At 32.4% G+C, this 24,259-nt stretch overlaps 1 protein-coding gene across 1 annotated transcript in view; it reads right to left on the bottom strand.

The window, feature by feature from the left end:
* Positions 1–24,259, bottom strand: part of LOC129228676 (probable RNA-binding protein 19) — a 207,377-nt gene that overhangs the window by 165,219 nt on the left and 17,899 nt on the right. The window contains exons 4-10 of the mRNA XM_054863363.1: positions 21,703–21,750; positions 18,891–19,065; positions 17,339–17,400; positions 14,962–15,021; positions 9,969–10,035; positions 9,809–9,880; positions 7,498–7,568 (exon numbers count right to left, since the gene is read on the bottom strand). Coding sequence (XP_054719338.1) covers positions 7,498–7,568; positions 9,809–9,880; positions 9,969–10,035; positions 14,962–15,021; positions 17,339–17,400; positions 18,891–19,065; positions 21,703–21,750 — 555 coding nt within the window. The remainder of the gene's footprint in view (positions 1–7,497; positions 7,569–9,808; positions 9,881–9,968; positions 10,036–14,961; positions 15,022–17,338; positions 17,401–18,890; positions 19,066–21,702; positions 21,751–24,259) is intronic.

Raw genomic sequence — 24,259 nt, 5'->3', positions numbered from 1 at the left:
TTTAAGAGTTAATTACAAGTAACAACTTTTAATGCAAAGCAGAAAAATTTGCCCTTCCCTTGACTAATTTCACTTCATACATCTTCTGAACAGTCAGAGTGTCATTATAATTTTGAACACATTTTAAAGCAATGCATTAAAAAAAATTATAATAAATAAAATCATCTTCTTTTTCTTGCTTTTCTCACTAAAAAAATACCAAATAAATTTCCACTATATCAGTGCTTCTCAACCTTTTTTACTTTGCGGCACAGTTAAGAAAATTCTAGATCAACAGGGCACACTGAAATTAATTTCGCAATGGTAATATAGAAATGTTTTTATTATTCACTGGTAAAAAGACGGGGGAGGGGGCTTTTTTCATATGAATAAAACAATTATAACAAACGTAGTGCATTTAAATTTATTTCGAAAGCAGAAATATTTCGAATGTCATGAGGTTGATAATGAACAACAAAACTATAGCTATTTAAAGAAAATTATGCTTCATATGTTTCAAAGCATTTCTGTCAAACATGTCATAAAAGCGCACACTGCAATTAAACGATTTATCAAATACTGTTTCAAGAAAGAAACAAGCAAGAAATTAAAACCAAGCTCCTAACTTCCGTTTGACACTAATTTTTTGCAAAGACGTTTGATGTTCGGCTCTATGCTGGAAAGAGCTACACGAAGTTCTTGATCCTGGCTCTTTAGAGATGATCTCTTACTGTTTTTTTATAAGTGCAGGGGCTGAGAGGCTGATGATTTCACTCAGAATCTAGAGTACAATGATGTCATTGATAGTTTTGAAAATGCCAAGACAAGGAAAAAAAATCTCTTTTTTGTTGATAAAAATTATCCTTAAAAATTTGATCTCTTTGCAAATTCCAAAACCACTCCAAGTTTAGTTTGTATTTACATTACCATTGTAAGTTACATTATAGATAATTTTGATATTTACGATTTATTGCAACGGGCAAAGCAACCATATCTTATATAATTATTGTATACAAAATCTCTTCCACTTTTTAAATGTAAGGTATACTATATTGTGATATGAAATACCACCAAATTTAGCATGGCTGTGTTAATATGCAAGCGTCAAAATATTTAATAGCTTCTCATTACATATAATAGTGCGGGAATGGGGGGGGGGGGGCACAAAATGAATTTCATACCCAGTGTCTTCAAAAATATTAGTCGCCCTAGGGGGGCCCTGAAATAGAAATGTGCAATATCAGGAATGTGCCCATGTCAAATATCAGGATGATCGGGCTCTGGTTCCATATTACTATTCTTAAAATAGTGCTTAAACGTGTCCTGAAGTATGACGAAATGTTCTGCCACTACACTCAGCAGTTTTTCTTCCATGCGATTTTCTTCACATACCATGTTGACCGTCCGTTTGAACATGTTCAATGAGCCACGAACTACTTCTTCTCTCCACAGCTGAATTTTTGATTTGAACCCGTTTGAACCCGTTTTGCTCCCCGTCCAACATTTAACCCAAATTCTCTCTTTGTCCTTGCATCTTCAGGCTCAATTCAGTAAGGTAACGCTAGTTTTGCCAGCCAATATTTGTCTTGAAACAAACTGGCGTACTGCATTTCGTTTTTTAAAATCAAAACGTACCTCCTCCCTCAATTAAAAAATTCTTGATAGTACAACACCACATGAAAGCCAGCGAATCTCTGTATGAAGAAGTTGGGGGTGGTGATCTGCCCCCATTTCTTCACGAAGTACGGAGAAAAGACGAGAATTACGCGGACTCGATTTTATGAAATTCACGATTTTCACGACTTCAGCCAAAGCTCTTCAGCTCATCTGGTATGTTCTGCCATGAGAGCTTCACGATGGAGGAAACAGTGTATGGTTTTAATTTCTATTTTACTAAGTCTCAGAATCGAGCTTTGAGAAACTACGATAAAAGGAAATTAGTATAGGAACAGGAAAAGAGGAAAACAAAAGCTAAAGCTGGGGCTAAAATTTCTGGGGAGTGGACGATACTCCCGTTTGCGAAAGATTTAGAAAGAATTCTACATAATTAGTTGATTTGCTGGAAATTAAAAAGAGGTGGGGCAGCAAATCCCGCCCTTCCCCTTGTTGGAAATGACTTTTTGCACATGATCGACAGGGTGAATTAAGAAGTTACAGAACGATACAATCGCTATTCGGTCGTAACTTTAAAATAAAATACGTCAAGGCTCTTTCTTTTTATATAGGGTCTGGTGGGGGAAAGTGGTCAATGGGGTAAAGTGGTCATAATTCAAATAAATGGCTATACCTTAAAAATAAATGTTCGAATGAATGTGAAAATTTTATTTTAGAGTAGTGCAGTTAGAAACTACATTTTGAATACAAAATTTTACAACTGACAAAATTTTATTTAGTAAAAAAAAATATTTTGAGTGATTATGAATTTTTTAAAAATATAAACACCTTTTTTAACTTCCTTGGGAAATTTTGTTTGTTAGAATTATGAACAGATTGACTGCACAGGAAGCTTCCTACATGTCTCAAGAACTCATACTCATTAGCAGTTAGCTGAATCTCTTTTGAATAATTTTTTAGAACAATTTTTGTAAGATGGGGTAAAGTGGTCATAATATTAGGCTTAACGAATATTGTTCTTTTAAAATCACTTAATCTTTAAGTATAAGGCAGGTATCAATTAAATATTAATTTCACTTAATATGTATTGTTTTTACAGTAAACAAGGTTAAATATATGAGTATATGCGCATGCATACGCATATACTCGTGTAGGCATGTATATATACGTATTCACATAAATGCACCAATAAACACGTATTTGGGTATCTCGTTGTATTTTTTATCTATACAGATATACATTCGACTATACACGTATATACCCGCTTATTACTCGTACAAATACGAACACTTATATACTCAGGTAGACACGACGTATATACGCGTACGTACTCGAGCTGACACTTACATACTAGCATATGATATACATGTATGCAGTGTGAGTTTAAACTCTCGGGGAAATTTTTAAAAGGTGTTAGAGAGGAGGATAAGAAGTAAGAATCATAAGAAACATGTGGCCAAAAACTCAACGCTGACGCGCTACATGCATGCAAAGCCAGAAACTAATGAATGCAAAACAGGTCACAAATTTATTACAAAAATGACAATTTTACACAACGACTTAAGAAAGTTTTAAAGTCATTGATGAAACTTGCGGCCGGCATCTGTAATACATGCGTCGTAATCACTCTGTTGCAATTACGAGACTCTGGAACAACTTTCATCAGTCGCTGCGCCTTTGTTGCGATGCGTGTATTAGAGCTACTACAGGCCTTACTTTTTAACAACTGTCTAAATATGTCTTAAGAACTAAAATGTCGGGTAAAATCATCTTTGTGTAACAAATTTGTGACCTGTTTTCATTCCATCGATTTCTGGCTTTGTGTGCATGTAGCGCGTCAACGACCATAAGTTCCTTACGATTCTTTGCTTCTTATCCTCCCCTTTCACACCACTTAGATTTTGCCCAAGATCTTGAATTCACTATGTAAGCATACATGTATATTAGCGGATATACTCGTAGATATACGTGGATACATGTACTGATGTTTACACGTAAATGTACGTATATACGTCTAACAAGTATATAATCGTGTTTACACGTAAGCATACGTATATACTATTGCTTCCACATATATATATATATATATACGTGAGTAGGCACGTACCAAACACGCACTGGATATATCCACGAATTAACTCGTGTATACCCGTATATGTATGTAAGTACACTACTGGCCGTTAAAATTGCTACACCAAGATGGAATAATCTGAATGAAACAAAATTTTGCACACGTGATGGCAACATTGACACTAGAAAACGATTACAAAATGAAAGCAAAATGATCATTTATTACTGGAAAAATCTCACATGAATGGAGGTTTAAGTAATCTGTTGCGCCACCTCTAGTTGGAATTAAGAACCGATACGGTAGAGCATTGAGTTACAGCAGTTTCGTACGATGTCTTACGTCTTCTCGTACCACAATTGCTGTAAACGCGCCACTAATTTGATCAAATTTACAGGCTGTCCAATTTACCGTCTCAAGTGATCCCAGATATGCTCAATTTGTGACAAGTCACAAATCGCAGACCAGAGCATCACGCAGACCAGAGAAAGTGATAATGCGGAAGAGGAAATCCCTTTACACCCTTGCTGTGTTTGACCGAGCATTGTCATGTTAAAAAATGGTTCCTGGGAGCCCCGCCGTGAGTGCTAACACGTATGAGTTTGATCGAATGAGTGGCACGTTTACAGCAACTGTGGTACGAGATGACGCAGGATATCGTGGGAGACTGTTATGTCTCAATGCCCGATTGTTTCGCTTCAAGTACATCGTACATTCACGCTAGAGGTGGCTTAACAGGGTACTTAAACCTCCATTTATTCGAGATTTTTCCAACCAAAAATGATCAATTTGCTTTAATTTTGTAATCACTTTCTAATGTCAATTTTATTATCACGTATGTAAAATTTAGCTTCATTCTGGCAATTTCTGGTGTAGCAATTTTAATGGCCAGTAGTGTATCTATGTACACTTATATATGCGTATATACGTCGACTATACACGTATATACTCAGAAACTCAGGTATGCACATATATACTCGAGATACATGTGCAAACACGCAAATGATGTTCGTTTTGTGCGTATATATTCGCATATACACGTGACTCGTATATACTCGTGTAGACACGTATACATTCCTATAGGCAATCACGTATACATGCTTATACGCTCGTGTATACACGAATACACTTAAGTAGGCACATGCATGCATGTATCTGATGTATACATGTATTTATTCATATATGAACATGTTTACTCTTGTTTAAACGACACGTATATACTCGTGCATACCCGCATATACTCGTACATGTACTTATAACTATAAAAATAACCAAAATATACAAATAATAGGGTTATTTGTAACAGTTTTGTAGCTGTTTTTAACTATGACCACTTTACCCCATGCTATGACCACTTTCCCCCACTCCATGGGGTAAAGTGGTCATAAACACAAAGGGAAATGAAAATGTTATAAAACTACTTAAATCAATATTTTTTTTCCTGAAATTCAATGTACGTGTTCTTTAATAATGCAATGTAAAATAATAACAAAAAAAGTTGAAGTATTTAAAGAATTTATTGTATTTATTATCAACGTAAGTTGAAAACCTACGATTTTATGACCACTTTACCCCACCAGACCCTAACTACGAAAATACCACGGCACACCGGGTTCCTTGTCGCGGCACACCGGTTGCGAAGCCCTACTCTATATTCAACTCAGAGAAAAAACAATGTGAAACACATGAGAAAAAAACTAAATCTAAAACTTCCATTTTGGTACATTTTCCAGGAATCAAATCCTCAACATATACCAGGGACATAAAAGCATAAAATACTATGCATAGGGAAAGCTATTTTAGATGTTATTTGTATATATATTATACTGTTTTTGTTTATAATAGTGTTGATATAATTAGACATTTCAATTTAAAGCTTCAAATTTATCATGTCACGAGTAAAACAGATGAAAGAAAAAAATATTTCAATGCAATCACAATGCAAATTTTATTTGCACAACAAGGACTCTTGATTTTAAGCTAATTTTTGTACCATTAACGCCCCCGCCCCCCCCCTGGAAAATTATGAAATGCCGGGCTTTTCAACTGAAAGGCACTTTTTAGGAGGGCACACCAGGAAATGTACCTATTATCTCTATGGTCTCACAATTTAATCATTAAATTCCCACAAAATACAGCATGTCTCCTTACTATATATCAAGACAATTTTCCTGATGCAGGATCTATGGAAAGAATTACACTTAATTTAGGAGCTAGTTCAGCCAAACAAGCCAGGATTTGTTGGAGCAAGTCTTTACAACAATTTTATTCAATATTTAAGAAAATAAATATGAAAAATTTAATAAATATGAATCAAAAGCACGTAATCTTTATTTTAAGATGTATAATACTAAAAAAAATAACAACATCAATATTTTTAACCCCTATGCAACTATCTTTTCTCATTTCATAAGTTTTAAACTTGTTTAAAGTAATTTAACAAATTTAAAACTTAGAAATATATAAATATATGGGTCATTCTCCAGAAAACGTAACATTTGAACGCAAATACTTTTTAATTTTGAAACCTTTTGTTTTCTTTTTTTTTTCATTCTTACATGAAAGTGCTACCTACTAGATGTAACCATAAACAATGACCCAGTCAAGTTCCAATTGTTTTACTCATAAATAAAAAAAAGTTATAAAATGCCTTGTGCAAGGAAATTTTAAAAAAGGAAAAAACCTTTTAATATTTTTTAAAAAAAAAGGCCAATTAAATATCAACGTAGTATTTTTGTTAAATGTGCAAACAATCAGCTAGTTTAATGATTAGTGGGAATATAGTATTATGCTCTCTTAATTACAGTGCGGCATAATTAGTAGTTTCAAATGTAAGTTAAAAAATAGTATTTAGTAAATTTGAGGGTATACTGGCAATTTATAGTCCTGTTGAATGCCTATTATTGATGTATTTCGCCTCCATCATTTATTTTTACCTCAGAAATAATAACATTGATAAAGTCTATCACGGAGGTGAGGAATTTTCCATTAATATAGGCCTAATAGATACATTTTTCAGGGAATTTTTTTTTCTTTTTCTTCGTTGCTACTATCTGCACATGTTAAGCATATGAAAACATGTTCACTTCATTTTTATATTAATTTACATCCCTGAAATTCAAATTCACGAAGGTGAGAAGCCAGAATAACCACACTAAGGTTTTAAAGCAACTTCTTGTTTTTCGACAAAAATATCATAACTTTAAGTATGGCTTAAATGAACAAGGGGGCTCCTTTGTATCCTGGAAAATAAAATTTGATGTCATTATTGCCACGTGGTAATGAGGAATGGTATTTTGTGTTTAGTTAATGAGGGTGAGAGTTTATTGGGTCACATGATTCCTTGTCCTACTAAAACGAATTAAAACACAATATTAAAAAATTAAATATACTTAAACGATTAGTATTTGAGACACTTGTGAAAGGAATAATAAATAAATAAGTATATACTTTTAATTAAACAAGTTACAAGCAACATAAACAGTCACACAAGGTGTGGGACAAGCCACCAAGGTGAGAATTCTCATGTTGCGAACCAAAAATATGCTAAAATAAAAATGATTATTAAAAAATTGTTGGCAGGTTTAAATAGATATAGTTTTGATGAAATTAAAAATCATTGTTAATCGAATTGTTCCTCAAAGTTTTGACTGTAAAAGGCGTGTGACAGAAAAGTTACTTTTTGAAGAATGACCCAAACACTCAAAACTTATACATAATTAATTAATGTTTGTGTGTGCAAGTTATTAAAATTGCTATGTATTAGTGTAAACCCCAGGACTCAAGTTGATGTAAAGTTTATGAGCAAGAAAATACTGAGTGACCTTTATTCTTACCTGAATACTATCTTTTGTATCAACAACAGGTTGTTTTTTAATGTATTTTATGACGTCAACCCTTCGTCCACCTGGGAAAGAAAAATATGTATCTCAAGTTCAGAGAAATTTCACTAAAAATATATTTTGCATGAATTCATTATCAGTTTATGCTTTGAGGACTTTTGTAGGAAATGAAAATTACTTCATAAACTAATTATTGTTAGTAAATATATACAGTATGCTCTCTGTTTAACGACTTTCAAGGGACCACAAAAAATCGTCCTTAAATAGAATGCTTTTAACACTATAGTGTACCATCTGGGACTGTGAAAAGCCATCGTTAAACAGAGAAAGTCGTTAAATAGAGCGTCGTTAAACAGAGAGCCAACTGTATATATTTAAAATAAGTTCCAATAATTAGCCTTCCACAGGACAGTACCTGCCAATAAATAATTTTATCTTACCTAAAGATCCGATGAGAACAAAACCAATCCAGTATTCAGCATAACCATATTCAGCCCATTTATCAACATGTAGGGAGCCATGACACACCAAAGAGGTACAGGGAGATATCCCATATCTCACGGTGAGCAAGGCTCAAATATTAAGGGGTAAACTCCCAGCTGGGCTGACGCCCAGCACGGGGACCTTCCCTGGTGCAATAAGCACCAAGACGTTCCGTGGCAACCAGCTCTGCGGTGGAACCTAAGGCTTACAGCTAAGTGGCGAGGTGTGTGCGGAGAAAAGTTATCAGATGTTATCTTACATCTTTTTGCATCGACAAATTGGATTCATATAACCCTGAAACATTTGAGTTGAAGGATAGTTTCTGCTTGCCACTTTCTTTCACTAACCCTTTTAAGAGTGAACTTTTTCTTTAATTATTTCACAACTGAATAGTGTGTTAGTTAGTAGTTCATTTTTAACATGCTAAATAAGGAAAGAAAGGCGGGGTTCTTGTTCTGATGAGTAAACAACTTAAAGCTATTAAAAAAATTTAAAAATGGAACAAAATGCAAACAGCTTCGAAAAAAAAAAAAAGACACTAGTTCAAGAGACAAACCCACAAAAAATTTTGTTTAAGCCAAGACTAATGTGTTCAGCCCATAATGTAATCCTGCTCCATGAAGATTGTTGCCACATTTCTACCAATTTTAAAACAAGTTTGACAAAGTCCTTACCAATTTAAAAATTGTTAGATTAAAATTTTCCTAATGGTTTTCTACCAACAAAAGGTAACTAAACAGGTATCAATTCATTTTGTTAAATGCTAAAAAAAATTTAAACATAAAATTTTGAGTGATGTTGTGGCAGCAGAAAGCATGTGAAATATTTTGATTGTTTAAAAACAAAAATATTTCAATGTTAAGGAATTGTATTTTATGCCAAAAGAAAAAATATGCATGCAATTATATAGGCTTTTCTTTCTTTCTTTCTTTTTTTTTTTGGAACTGCACGCATGTAATTGCTTAACAGGCATATTGTGTAAAGCAAATTTTCAAACTTAACATTTCCGTTTTGAAAATTTTCACAACACTGTGTTCAGCATCTATTTAAATGTCAGTTAAAGTAGAAAACTTTCTAATAAAAAGTGCTGGAAATCATATCCTCTTAATTTCTTAAAGTAAAACTCAAGAAGATACATACAAATAAGTGTTTCACAAATTAGACCCTTTTTTGGCACTCACACAACAGGACTATGAATATTCAGTAAATTACCACCCAATAGCCAGGGCTAAAGCAGAAATACATGAAATACACCGCCAGCTCAGTCATTTCCAGCTAAGGACTACAGTTTCGTGCTTATTAGCACTCATCAGCCCGGCATAGGAAAGGGACTGAGCTGGAGATGGAAAACCTATTAAGGTAGCATTGAGTGCCAAACAAACTGGTAGCTAATATAGAATTAGCGCAGACCAGACGAGTGACCAAAGCAATGGTTCGGTTCAACTCGAGGATTGAAGGCAAGGCATGGTATATTCATGGTATATTCCATCTCCAGCTCAGTCACTTTCCTATGCCGGGCTGATGAGTGCTAATAAGCACGAAACTGCAGTCCTCGGCTGGAAATGACTGAGCTGGCAGTGTATTCCATGTAGAACTATGAATGTTTATTAATTAGCAACATTACATAAAATACTCATTTATTTCACCAATATCAACTCTTGTCATATACAGATTCAATATAATTATTTATAGAATAATTATAGAGGTGAAATAACAATGCATTGTTTATTTTTATTTTTTTGTATGCATTAAAATTAGCAACTCATGTAAGATTTAAGTTTAAATACCAATTATAGAAGAATGGGTAACTAAAAAAACTTACATAAAAATCCTTTGTTTTTAATTAAAGCTTGTTTCATATCTTTTTCTGTTTTGAATTTTACATAAGCAAAACCTGAAAGGAAATAGAACATTAGTTCTCTTTTCATAAGAATATGAATGTCGACAAAGCAATCAATACAAGCATATGAAAAAAAGAGTACCTTTGCTTTTAGGAGGTAAACGAAGACTTTCAATTTTTAAAGGGTGAAAGAACTGTTTTATTTCTTTCTGAAATCAAAGATCAAGAAAACATTTATTTTGCAGTAATATAGTCTAATGGTTTAATAATTCATTGCACAAAAGTAAATAATCATCACAATTTACAGCAAATTTCTAAGAGGATACAAGCTTATCAAAGCTGTATCTAAAACAGTTGTGTAATAACTTAGAAGTTTTATAACATGACTTTTTTTTTATCTTGAAATTTTCATTAGGCCCCAAAATAATTTAACACTTTCCAATGCAAAGCTGTCTTTTCATCTCAAATGTAGACCTCTGAGGTCAAAGTTTTCATGAAAATTTTGCTGTTACTTCAGCACCCTCACCCCCCCCCCCTTTTCCATGCTATCAGTTTGCATGAAGAAAAGGTGGAGGATATATTTACAGTAGTGTTCCTTAATGGTATTTCTCGCACCCCCCCTTTCCCCCTATGGATTATGCGACAAGTGATGTGTCCTGAACTCCCCAAACATGGCTGCAGGCACAAATCGGATCAGTTATAAAACTTTGATGATGTCAACTGGGAGAAAATGAAGCATTTTATGAACTTTAATGATAATATAAGTATACATGAATCCTTGTTTGACAAAACGATTGTGCAAACTGTTTGTGAAGTGCCCCCTTTTACAGATTTTGATTAAGCTGTCAATGACTAAACTAATCAGAAACTGATTTGCAAGCATCAGACAACAAAAATACTTTATTCGAGTACCTGGATTTTTTTTACATGTGGATAAACTGCTATTTAATTGTGCATAGAAACTTACCAGCATTTTAAGATGTGCTACACAAAGCAAATGTACACAGTTAAAAAAAATCCCTTTTTCTAAGTGAGTAGCTTAATAAAATTTATTCATTGTAAAGATATTATTTGTGCAGTACTAATAATGAACATTACAGTACATCTATCATGCACCATTTCCAAAAGAAGAAAATAGCCATCAATTCTGAGAAGACTAAAGAGATACTTCTGATAAGCTCAAAGTACAGACTATATTAAGAAACCCAGCAAACTGCTTCAAACATTGCTTGGTTTTGGGAGAAAATAAAAAGATGACAAGACTGCCCAAAGATGAAAAGGTAAAATAATATGTTTAATAAGCATTACCAAAATAAACAGATAGTGATAGAAATGCTCTGGGAATAAGGTCTGCAGTATATAAAAAGACATTTTAGTTCAATGTTGGCAATATAGGTTGTATGTAAAAATTAAAATATAATTGAATTCCAAATCAATGATTGAAATCAAAGAAGTTAGGTGTTGTCTGGATGTTTTACATGAAGCTTGAAGAATTTTGCAAAGTAGACTTAAAATTCTAATAATGAAACTTAAGTAGCATATTCAGAGTTTATTGCACTTTTTTCTATTATTTTTGTATGCTTCTATTAAAGCAGGGAATTTTTTTTGACACATTAGACAACTTCCATAACATGAAACATATTCAAGCGTCAAACTGCCTAATTTCAAAGACTTGAAAAAAAAAAACCCTTTAAAATATAGTACAGTGGAACCTCGATCATCCAAGCTTCGATTATCCGAGGTTTCTGTTAACCGAGCCGATAATGAAAGTTTTTTTTCCTTTTGTCTAAATACGTAAGCTCATAAATGGACGAGGTGTTTTATTTCTGTGCCTGTGCTGCCCTGCCTCAAAAACTAATTTCTAAGAAACATAAGAAAGACCCATATTTAGAGCAGATGACAGATACTAACTACACCTATAGAAATTTTGTTGCTGAAAAAATTGCGTGATCGGAGAGCTATTGCCAGAAATTCGGGACTTTTGCAAAGAAAGGTAGCAGATTTAACAACAATAATGTAAATTTAATGAAATAATGAATTTTCAATTAATTATAAAAATTATTTTCTGGAAGTTTTGTGTTTTTTATAGGCATCTGTTTATATTTAAATTCGCGCGCGTACTGCAAAAAAATCGACTGACGTTTTAAAACTTAATAAAAGTTATTTTCCTGTATAAGTATTTTTCCTATTTTTTAACTGTAAAACATTATTTTTTCATGTTCATTTTATCCTTTAAAAATATTCTATTGTATTTTAACTCAGGGCTTCACAACCAGTGTGCCGCAGTATTTTCGTAGTTATATAAAAAGAATGATCCTTGACGTATTTTATTTTAAAGTTATGATCGAATAGCGTTTGATCGTTCTGTAACTTCTAAATTCACCCTGTCGATCATGTGCAAAGGGACATACCCGACCCGACAAGGGGAGAGGGGGAATTTGCTGCCTCCCTTCTGTTAAACTTCTTGTGATCCTGTTGCTTTCAGTTTTTGAAAACGGATTTTAATTTCCACGAACTCAACTAATTATACAGAAATTTTTCTAAATATTTTGCAAACGGGAGTATCGTCCCCTCCCCAGAAATTTTAGCCCCAGCTTTAGCTTTCATTTTCCTCTTTTGCAGTTCCGATACTAATTTCCTTTTATCATAGTTTCTCAAAGCTCAGTTCTGAGACTTAGTAAAATAGAAACTAAAACCATATACTGTTTCCTCCATCATGAAGCTCTCATGGCAGAACTTACCAGATGAGCTGAAGTCAGCTTTGGCTGAAATCGTGAATTTAAAAAAAATCGAGGCTGCGTAATTCTTGCTTTTTCTACGTATTTTGTGAAGAAATGGGGGCAGAGCACCACTCCCTACTTCATATAGAGATTCGCTGGTTTTCACGTTTTGAGGTACTATCAAAAATTTTTGAATTGAGGGACGAGGTACGACAGCTTTTGATTTTAAAAAACGAAATGCAGTACAACAGTTTGTTGTAAGACAAATATTGGCTGGCAAAACTAGAGTACATGGCTGACATTTTTGAAAACCTTAACGAATTGAATCGGAAAATGCAAGGACAAGGAGAGAATTTGGGTTACATGTATGGACAAGTCAAACGGGTTCAATTCGAAAATTCAGCTGTGGAGAGAAGATGCAGCTCGTGGCTCATTGGTCATGTTCAAACGGACCGTCAGCATGGTATGTGAAGAAAATGGCATGGAAGAAAAGCTGCTGAATGTGGTTGCAAAACATTTAGTCATACTTCAGGACAAGTTTAAGCACTATTTCAAGAATATTAACATGGAACAGTATGACTGGATTCGCGCTCCATTCTCTTCATCGGCGGATGCATCAGGTTAAAGACCTTTCTTTGAAGGCGCGAGAAGAATTTATGGACCTCAGAGAGACCATACTCTTAAACTTAAGTTGAGCGAAGTGCCTCTGGACGACTTTTGGTTGCTGGTTAAAAATGAGTATCCCACTATCTCTTGTCTTGCTTTTGATGTGCCCCTACCATTTTCAATTATATATCTTAGCGAACTCTTCCTCTCAGCCCTCGCACTTATAAAAAACAGTAGGAGATCACCTCTAAAGAACCTGGATCAAGAACTTTGTGTAGTTCTTTCCAGCATAGAGCTGAACATTAAAAGTATTTGCAAAAATGACTGTCAAACGGAAGTTAGGTGCTTGGTTTGGCACTTATAAAAAGCAGTAAGAGATCACCTTTAAAGAACCTGGATCAAGAACTTCGTGTAGTTCTTTCCCACATAGAGCCGAACATAAAACCTCTTTGCAAAAATTAGTGTCAAACGGATGTTAGGTGCATGGTTTTAATTTCTTGAAATATTATTTGATAAATCGTTTAGATTCAGTGTGCACTATAATGAAATGTTTGACAGAAATGCTTTGAAACATATGAAGCATAATTTTCTGTAAATTGCTACAGTTTTGTTGTTCATTATCAACCTCAATACATTCGAAATATTTCCGCTTTCTAAATAAATTTAAATACACTACGTTTGTTATAATTGTTTTATTCATATGAGAAAAGTCCCCCCCCCCCCCCGTCTTTTTACCAGTGAATGATAAAAACATTTCTAAACTACCATTGCAAAATTAAGTTCAGTGTGCCCCGTTGATCTAGCACTGTTTTAACTAACACATTTTAAAAAATTGTGATCCTGAGATGTTTTTAGACAAAGTTTCTACTAACCAAGATTCCCAACATCCGAGGCACCAGTGGTCCTAATTAGCTCGGATAACCAAGGTTCTACTGTAATTTAAATTCATTATTGGGCAACAAAAGTTTGATTTTCCGTAAAATGCCAGATTCGCTGAATTACAGACATGTGAATTATTTAGATAGTAAAGTGCAAGAAAATTAGACAAGATTGAAGACACAAAAAAATAAATAAATAAATAAAAAGAAGAATTTGATGATAGTTCTGATCAATTAAGGAAAATCGCAATTGTAAAAATTGTTATAATTTTTTATGCAATGGAAACAAAAAAAAATATGGCATTAAGATAAAAACATTGGGTATATTTTTAATTCTCAAGGTTAAAACAAAATAAGTATCAAATAAAATTAACAACTTCAGATAAAAAGTTACAAATAGTCATTTTTTCATTTAATTTAAACAAAACACAAGCTTTTTTAATAAGAGAAATATTTGTACTGCAGCAATGCATGACATTGTGCTGATAAATAGGCGAAAAAACCCTGTCATTGATTCACCTACAAATTAGTACGCAAGAAACACATAAAAGTCAGATTCAAAACTTAACACGAACCTATGTGCAAACTTATGATTGTAAAAACAATCCTTTCTCGTATAGGAGTATAAATCTTACACACAGTTCTGATTTAAATTTTTCTTAACATTACATGAATTGATGTTGCTTTGCATCAAATTCAAGGGGTTAATTTAACATGACTTATCTTTAACAGATTGTTTGTTTACAAATTGTCATCTTTTCTTAAAATCATGTAAAGGAGAGGGAAAACCAAAGATGTGTATTTATTAGTTGGAATTTTTTCTCTTCGATGGAATGGAAAGTTACGGCAAATCGCAGCTTTACAGCACATTCTAGTATTCAACCTATTTAAATGTTACTGATAGCTAACATTCGAACAAAATATTACTTACTTTTTTGCACAAAAAAGGCAAATTCCTGAGTTTGACAGTATGCAAATCACTAAAGACCTTCTGTCAGAGGAGAAAAAGAAAAATCAGTATACATTACAGAATAAAGAAATAGTTTGTTCTACAAAACAAGAATAAATAAATAATCTGAAACAACACACAAAACCTCGATATAAGGTCCCCCCCCAGAACTCCACGAAACTGACCTTATAAGTGGAGTGACATACCAAGTACTCGGTAACTACTCTGTACTCTGCTAAATTTTGATCAGGTACTTGTTCAATACCGAGTCGCTGTAAATAACTGAATATTGTTCAAGGCAGATCTTACAATTAATAAAAAAAAGTATAAGCATATAATAATATACTGCAATCATTTACAATTCAAACTTAGAAGTCAAATTTAAATTTTGAGAATAATGAAGTTAGTTATGCTTCAATAGAGTAAAGTTAATGAAACTTATTCATTAAAAATGGGGCAAAAAAGGTAAGTACAGAAAATATGAAATTCTTATATTATTAAATGGATTTTTGCCACAAACAAAATTATTTATAAGAAATATAACAAAACCTTTTCTTAAAAAGTAAAACAACGTTAAAAGCACAAATGTGCAGAATCACATGTGTTTTGGCATTACAAGGAATGCTTTTTTCAATGCACAAAATGTGAGCCCTTAGATTTACAGACACCCGACAAAAGTCGGATTTTTTTTTACATTCATTAGCTCACATTTTTTGCACTAAAAAGACGTTCCTTGTAATGCAGAAACATGTGTATGCAGTGTTCCTGCACATTTGTGCTTTTAACGTTGTTTTATTTGCTTTAAAAAATTATTTACAATAGTGGACTAGAAGTACAAATTAATATAATTTGTTTTAATTTTAACTTAATTAATCCTACCAGTTATTTAGTTATTTATTTGTTTATTTTTAAATTTAAAAATAACTTTTTTGTAAAATTATTGACACAAACAAAATCTTTTAAATAATGCGTAATTAAATTTCAGCTGGAATTTTGTTTTAAAAACTATTGTTCGGACATGTAAGTCTAGACTACTATACTACTATTCTAATGAGTTCAAAATTCATCACGTGTATGTGCGGTTCGTCTTAAAACATAATTAGAACTCGGTACTCGATAACTCGCTACTTGACTGAGTAGTGAAAGGCCGAGTACTTGGTACTCAACCAAAGTGCTACTCGGTACGTCTCTAAGTGGAGTGACCTTATAACCGATTCATTTACATTTATTAATAAATAAACATGTATATGCATTAATTCTTTTTAAAATTTAAAAAGATAAAAAAAATCAGTAATTAGGTTATAATAATTTAACAGAATTGAACCAATTAAAATTTTTGGAAGCAATATGAAATTTTGAAATGATGTTTTAAAACTTTCAATTAGGGTAAAGCTGCATACAAATATGCTCAAGCAGAGAACTGATGTGCAACTTGTCTAACTTAAAATTATCATAAATACAGAACTGATAATTGTTTTTCTTTAGTTTAAGCAATGGTTTTGAATTGGATTCTGAAAATTTTCTTCGGCTTCTCATCACTGGTAAAAAAAGTGCGATATGTACATGTGAGTGCCCTCGTTACTGCTTCATATTTTAGGGTCACTCTAGTAATATTCACTTTCTACTGCATTCGGTGCCCCACATGCTAAGTGAATAGGAATACGACTTTTCGCTTGTTAAGAATTGTGTATCACGGAAAATTCTTGGAAGTGAATCTATTAAACACTGAACTCATTCAAATAAATCAGGCAGAAGTGATCTTATAAGTGATTAATGTATTATGACCTGACCATATATCCAATAAGACATAACATAGAATTCCTATTCAATGAGCCAGGACTTTAGAAAAGTAACCTTATATCAAGGTCTTTTTGTTCTCCTGTATATATATATATATATATATATATATATATATATATATATATATATATATATATATATATATATATATATATGTATATATATATATATATATATATATATATTAGGGTGTCCAAAAAAACGAAAGTCGTTTTTTTTATAACGCATACCTTCTTATTTTTTTTCCCTCTTAGATCAAAACTGTTGTAAAAAAAGTTTCAGGCGCTGGCGGCGAGATACTTTTCTTCAAAATGAATAAAATTAACATGTTTTACTTCAATAGTTTGACTTTTTACAAATTTTCTGCATCAACTATTTTTATATGTCGATAACTTTGGAGTTTTTTTTTAATTAAAATTAGATCTTGGGTTTTTTAAAATTTTATAAACTAGTATTATTGAATGTTTACATTATACGGAGCCATATGTGCTTTGAGAAAGGGCATTTTGAAAATCAGAGAATAATAACCGGAAGACCTTTGTAAAAAAGGGGTACTTACAGTTGATTTAGTTTCCTTCACTACGTCAGACAGTGCTTTGGATTTTCCACTCTTATTTTCATCTAAAATTGAAGTAACAAAAAGAAAAAATTTTCTTGTGTTGGTTTTGCAAATGCAAATAATGTAATGTAAGTTTGACTGCACTAGAAATGCAGGATTTTTTAAAAAAAAGTTGGTAATTCTCAGTAGCATTAAAAAACAGTACTGTAGTTTAGAAGCTTCATAAGTTTGGCAACTACTGTTCAAAACTCTTTTTAGTTTTTTTTAAAGCTTTTTAAAATATTGAATATGAGTGTAAATCGAATTTGTCAGTAAATTTGTTTCCTAAAAATAACTAAGTTGTGACTACATTTCGAAAACAGTTTACTTACTACATTTAAAAAATGTAGTATATTGTTCATAAACGTTTAAAAATCTAGTATATTGTTGATAAGGTTGTATATTTTAAACGGTATATTGTGTTTAACATAGTGTTAATTAACTACATTTGTACTAAAGTAGTTGTAGTTACCAACAAAAAATGTAGTTTTCTTGACTACCGGTTACATCCTACGTTTAACACAAATAGTATAAATATAGTACCGAGACCGATCCCATTAGAAACAAAACCAGGTGACAAACATTGATGCAAACATGACGTTGGTTGCTTGTTGGAGCTGAATTATTATTAGGCTGCTTGCTATGTGACCACAGGCTAACACACTGAACATTTGTAGAGCTTAGAAGTGTAACCAAGCTTCGGCCTGGCAGAAACTTTGGATTTTCTAAATAACAAGCTATGATTTAGAAGATTTGGTGTATAACAATTTCTGATGTGAATATTCTTTTTACAATTATTTTAAAGTATTGTCTTACATTCAATGTGAAATTATACCTTATAATAAGACACAGTGGCGGCGATTCAGAGGAGAGGGGGAAGGGGGAAACCTCCCCCCCCACACTTTTATGTTCCTTTATTATTTTATTTTTCAATTTAGGAACAAAAACAAGAAATTATTTTTTAAAAAATGTCAAAATTTTCAGAACATAATTATTTGTTTTACTTTGTATTTATGAAACATTATTTAGCACAAGCAGTAACTTTAAGTTTATGTATTCATTAATTTTTTAGTAAATCAATTGTTTTACTTAAACAGCCCATATTTGTTTAATGAAATTATTACCAAGTATTTGTGGCATCTCAAAATACTTTGGGGTAAATAATGTAAGTTTAATTCATGTCTAAGTGTTTCTTCGGGATGAGTTACTGTGTACAAAATTCAACAAAATCTTAAGAAAAATGTGAGTTAAGTTGTTAGATTTACATCAATTTTACTTTGTACTTCTCCCCCCCCCCCATTTTAAAAAATTTTTTTGCTGCCGCTAACAGTCCTATGGCTTTTAGTGGCCCTTTTAAGTTATATTACATTTAGTCAGTAGTTATATGAATATTTTAAATTATATTTTATTCAATAATTATAGAAATAACTTAAGTTCCAAAAGTTGTTTTTTATGCTAATAACAGTTGTAGTTTATTATTTTTCAAAATTTCCTGGTAAATTTGATAATAAACCTGTATTTTGATGAACAGGTTCTTCGGATGAATCCTTAGCTGTATCATCTTCATCACTAGATGCAGATCCAGATTGGATGTCATGGAATTCTTCAGTATCATCACACCAGATAGGCTTAGATTTACGATCTTGGTGAACAGCTAAAAATTCTTTAAACTGAGCATCCTTTTTGAGCTATAACAGAGTGTAAAAAAGAATATGAACTATAGAGTATAAGAATATGCAAATAAGAAATATAAATTTCAAATTTATTAACATAAGTTTGAATTTTGAACTTAAACACAGTAAAACAAAATTTCTATAAACATGGATTTTGTGAAGGATGAAGGATTAAAACATTAATTTGAAGAAATGTATTCCAAAGAAACAGAAGGAATATTTTCTTCAACGCATAAAAATAGATTTTATAGCTCTGTTTTACAAAAAAAAAAAAAAAACCACTAAAATGATACTAAATATAAACTTTATTGGATGAATTTTTTAAAAAAAAGGTGTATTTGATTAGATCAGGGATGCTAGTGGCAAGAAAGGGAAAAAGCTGAAATTCTACAGGGAGAAAATATGCATAAAAACTGTTCTAAAAACAAACATATAATACAATCTGAGCGCATTTTAAGGTTAAGTAAGGTTCTGCACCAAGGTATTTATTCGTTTTATTTTAAGGTTACTTAAATTATAAATCTCAAATATAAATCATAACTTAATATAAAATATCACTTAAATATAAAATCAACTGCAATAAATTTTAATTTCTAGACAAGGAACTTACATTTTTTTAATTGTACTTGGATACATTTTACCAATGCAAGCACCCAAGGTTCAATACACAGTAAATTCCTCTTCAAATGAAGCTACAAGCATAGACATCCATTGCTTATTGTATTTTTTTAGTTGTAGACCACTGAAACATTTCTTTGACTGGGCAAGAATTTATGTTATTTTTCCTAGAGCTCAGAGAGCATAGCTTTTTACTGTAAATTTTGTCACAGGAGAATTTAGAAGTGCATCTTTAATTTAATATCTTCTTTGTTGAATATCAATTACTTCTTTGGGGTTGAAAATACAGTATGACTTTGATTTAACGCATTCCTCATTTAATGATACAGTTCACTGGTCCGAATAGGTTTAGGAAGTTAGGTTAGGTGTGGATTTCACTGTATCAAGTGTCTATGCTCGTTGATTTAATGATCACTTTTTCCAGTCCCTTGAAAATCGTTAAATCGAGGTTACACTGTATCATGAAAAACACCTATTGCCTTAAAAACATCAACTACAATAATATATGTATTAACACTTGCAACTTTTAGTAACAAATTATCACTTAAAAAGCAAAAATAATAGTAATAAGATTAGGCAAATGTAAAACGGAAAAAAAAAACTAAGTTTTACAAAAAGTACTACAAGCATGGAAAACCATCTTGCAGGTCGGCAAGGTTTTGGGCACTATGGTAAAAACCATGGTTTTTACAGTCCTGTCCAAAACCTTGATGTCCAAAACTGTCCCAAAGTGTCCAAAACTATATTTTTAGAAAAATTGTATTTTGTGAGAAAACATCAAAAACAGAATAAAATGTCTCAAATTAATGTTTTATATTGAACATTTATTCAATGTGAACATTAAACTTATTTATGCAGCTGATTTTAATCTAGTTACATAAAAGTTAAATTCTTGATTAAAATTTCAATTTGTATGCATGATTTTATTTATTTATATTTTTTTAATTGATAATAGTAACCAAATTTCTCTATGTTTATGCATGTGCAAATCAAAGCAGGGTTGGCAAGCTTTTTACCATCCTGTTTAAAACTCTTGTGTCCAAAACTGTTCAAAAGTATTCAAAACCTTTTTTTTTTTTTTTTTGAGAAACTAGATTTTGTGAGAAAAACTCAACAGAAAGATCAAAACGTGTCAAAATTACATTTAGCAAAATATTTTGATTCAATCAGAACATTCAAGTATAAATATATGTGTAACTTATTTATACAGCTGACTTTAATCTAGTTGCATAGTAACTAAATTCTTTATTAAAAATTTCAATTTGTACCCATGACTTTTTTCCCCCCATAAACCAAATTTTTCGACATTTATGCAAAACAAAGTGTTCAAAATATAGTTCAGTAATTGACTTGAATGCAATAAAGTACAGTTTTTTATAGTTACAGAATGTCTTATATTCAAAATATGAACTAAAAAAAAGAGCAGCATAAGTTTTAGAATACAGGTGTTCAATCATCAATTTTTTGTTCTTTAATCTGATTTAAAAAATAATTTTCATTAGAACATCATGTAAAACTTATTTGCAAAAACTATTAAATAAATTAACTTTTTTTTTTTTGCACCTAAATATTGCACGTTTAATAACATTCCTTTGAGTTATAAATGGAACTGTAATTAATTGTCTTGGTAGTGTTGTGAATTTCCTTTCATAACTCTATCAACTGTTCCATAAAGAAATTTTTATGTAATAGAATTATTGGCAATTTGTTTAAAGATATTTTTTAATGAACATTTTGGAGAGAAATATTACAAATATTCATTAACTAAGCCTCATTAATATCTACATTTATGCATTACGAATATTGCAACAAATACAAATTAATTAGATTACACTCTTTTAGCTTTAGCATACTTTTGGACAGTTTAAGACAGTTTTGGACGTAAAAGCCACCTGTCCTGTCCTAAACCAGTTTTGGACAGTCCAAAACCCAACCCTGAGTATTGAGTGCCTTTCACTTTTAATGCATCTGTAGTATTAAAACGAATTCTTATAATACTAAAAACAGATATGTAATAACAAATTTTAAAATTACCTCATCAGGTATAATGTCATTCTTTATTTTGCTTGATTTTTGTTCGTTCTGAAATGAAAGAAAACAAGAAATAAACTGCAAATATATATTTCAAACAATTTTTGATCTATTTCTCAACAACAAACCTCAAAAGAATATAGGATGGAAACATCCTATTTACATCAGAATAGCTCAACTAGTACAGGTATTATTTTTTTAAAAAGGAGGAGGTTAATTTCAAGGGTTAATAACTCAAAAATGAGAGAAAAAGAACCTTTTTCAGATTATTTATAGAAAAGTGATTTAGAAAAAAAAGCACTTTTAGAAATATTTAATAAGAGAATTATGTGTGTGTAGAATAAGATATCATCAATTAATTGGGTATGGGGAGAACTTGGGACAAAAAAAGAAAAAAACAAAAAAGATTTTGTATTTTTGAGCAATCACGGTTTCTTATTGTTCTCACTTGACTATTTTTGACGTTCCTTTGATTTTTCCCACCGCCACTCTGCGCACTATCACCGTCGACCGGCTCCTAACGATGCTGCACCTCTAGCGAAAGCCGTCACCGGGTTGCATCCATGTCCTACACACACGCGCAATACACAACTACACACACACAAACACATACACACACATACACAAACACATACACACACATACAGACACTCACACATACACACACAAAAACATACACACACACATACACACAACTACCCACACATTCATGCCTGCACACAGACACAAACACATATGCCTACACACACATACACATGCCCCCCCCTCACAGACACAAACACACATGCCTACACACACATACACATAACCCGTACACACAAACACATACCCCCACACAGTGGCGGACTGGCTGACTTTGGCCCAGTCGGCAAAAGAATATTTTGGCCCACCTCTGCAAAATTAAAAAAGTTAAATTAAAGATTACTGGATCTCGATTCTTCCGAGTCGAGCAAAGACATTAAACTACCGCTAGTTCCTATTTTTCTTTAAGTTTCTAAATCAAGTTATGTTCTAAAAAAAAGAAAATTGTAAAATGTAAAACAAAAATAACACTGACACATTTTTTATGTGCCTTGAAACAAGGATACTAATGGTTATAAGTCTTAAAAGGTACATCTTTTGGTTTCTATACCGACAACATAGGAAGAACACGAGGAAAGGAAAAAACAAGGACGGATACAAGGGAGAGGCGATGGAGGCGCTCGTCCCTCTTTTGATCGGGGTTCGGCAGTCCCCCCCCCCTTGCATCGGTAGTTTTTCAAAATTGAAGTGCCAAAACCCAAGCAATTTTAGACGATCTTTAGGGATGTTAAGAGGAAGAGTTTGGAGGCCTTCTTGCAGGTATTTTGCAAAATCTAAGTTTAATGACGCGATTGTAGACATTTCAGGCAGGTAAGATATCAGTTCAGTGACTTTCCTTCAATAATTTTTCGAAACTGAAGTTCCAAAAAAGCACTTTTTTAGACGAACTTTGATCCTGTTAGGGGGAGGGGGATTTCTAAACATCCCCCGGATTTACTATGAAATTTAAGCTCTAAAATGCAATTTTAGAATAACTCTTTCTACAGAAAAGGAAAGGGATACATTCCGGGATCTCCTTAGAAAAATCACTATTTAGTTGTTGAGTTTGGTCCCTCCTCCCTTGCCCCCACCCCCGATGCATATGTAAATTAGATACGTAGTAGAGGTGAGTTAACAAATCAGCCACCCCCTCCTTGAACAATTTCTGGATTCGCCCCTGGGAAGGAATCAGGAAAAATCCCTCCGGAAAATTTTCGAAATTGGTTGATCTATATAAGGCCTTAGGTGAAAAGAATCGGGAGAAGGGATTCTAGTTTCCATCCAAACGATGTTTTTAATATTGATGTCAAAAACTGCAATTTTACAATTTTCGGTAATGTTAGAGGAGAGGGGAAAGAATGGATTTTTTTTCTTAACTTTTTTTTTCGAAATTGAAGTCCATTTTAATCTATATTTGTTTACAATAGAATGTCAGGGGCTCTTTCCAGAAATTTTCTAAAATGGGAAGTTTTAGAAATGCAATTTGAGGCTATTGTGAGGCTCTGAGAAGCTGAGCTCCGACTCTGACAATGTTTAAATCTGTTTCGGTAAATAGGGAGGGGTAATTGGCGCTAAGTTGAATTGAGAAACTTTCTTAGTAGTTTTCAAAAATATTCTGACTAAAATCCGAGTTAATAACGCGTCTAGTTTTTACTAAACTCCCCTAAAACAGATAAACATAGTCAAGATCACAGCTCAACTAACCAGAGCTGCACAATACCTTTAGTAAAATTAATGGAACAGGGAAGCATTGGGAACACTCTACGAAAAGATTTCGACTTTGAACTATTAAAAAAAGCAAAACTATCTTTGGTCATATTTGAGAGAGTAGGACGCTCAGCATTTAAAAACTGAAGTATACTCGACCCAATTTTAAACATTTAGTTACTACAGGGAATCCAGTGACTCTCCTTTGGAATTTTTCGACATTGAAATTTTAAAAACATAATCATATAATATGTTTGGACACATTAACATTAAAGGTGACAGTTTTCTAGAG

This window comes from Uloborus diversus, chromosome 1 (assembly GCF_026930045.1).
Source record: "Uloborus diversus isolate 005 chromosome 1, Udiv.v.3.1, whole genome shotgun sequence".
Taxonomy (NCBI): domain Eukaryota; kingdom Metazoa; phylum Arthropoda; class Arachnida; order Araneae; family Uloboridae; genus Uloborus; species Uloborus diversus.
This window is presented reverse-complemented; position numbering and strand designations above follow the sequence as displayed.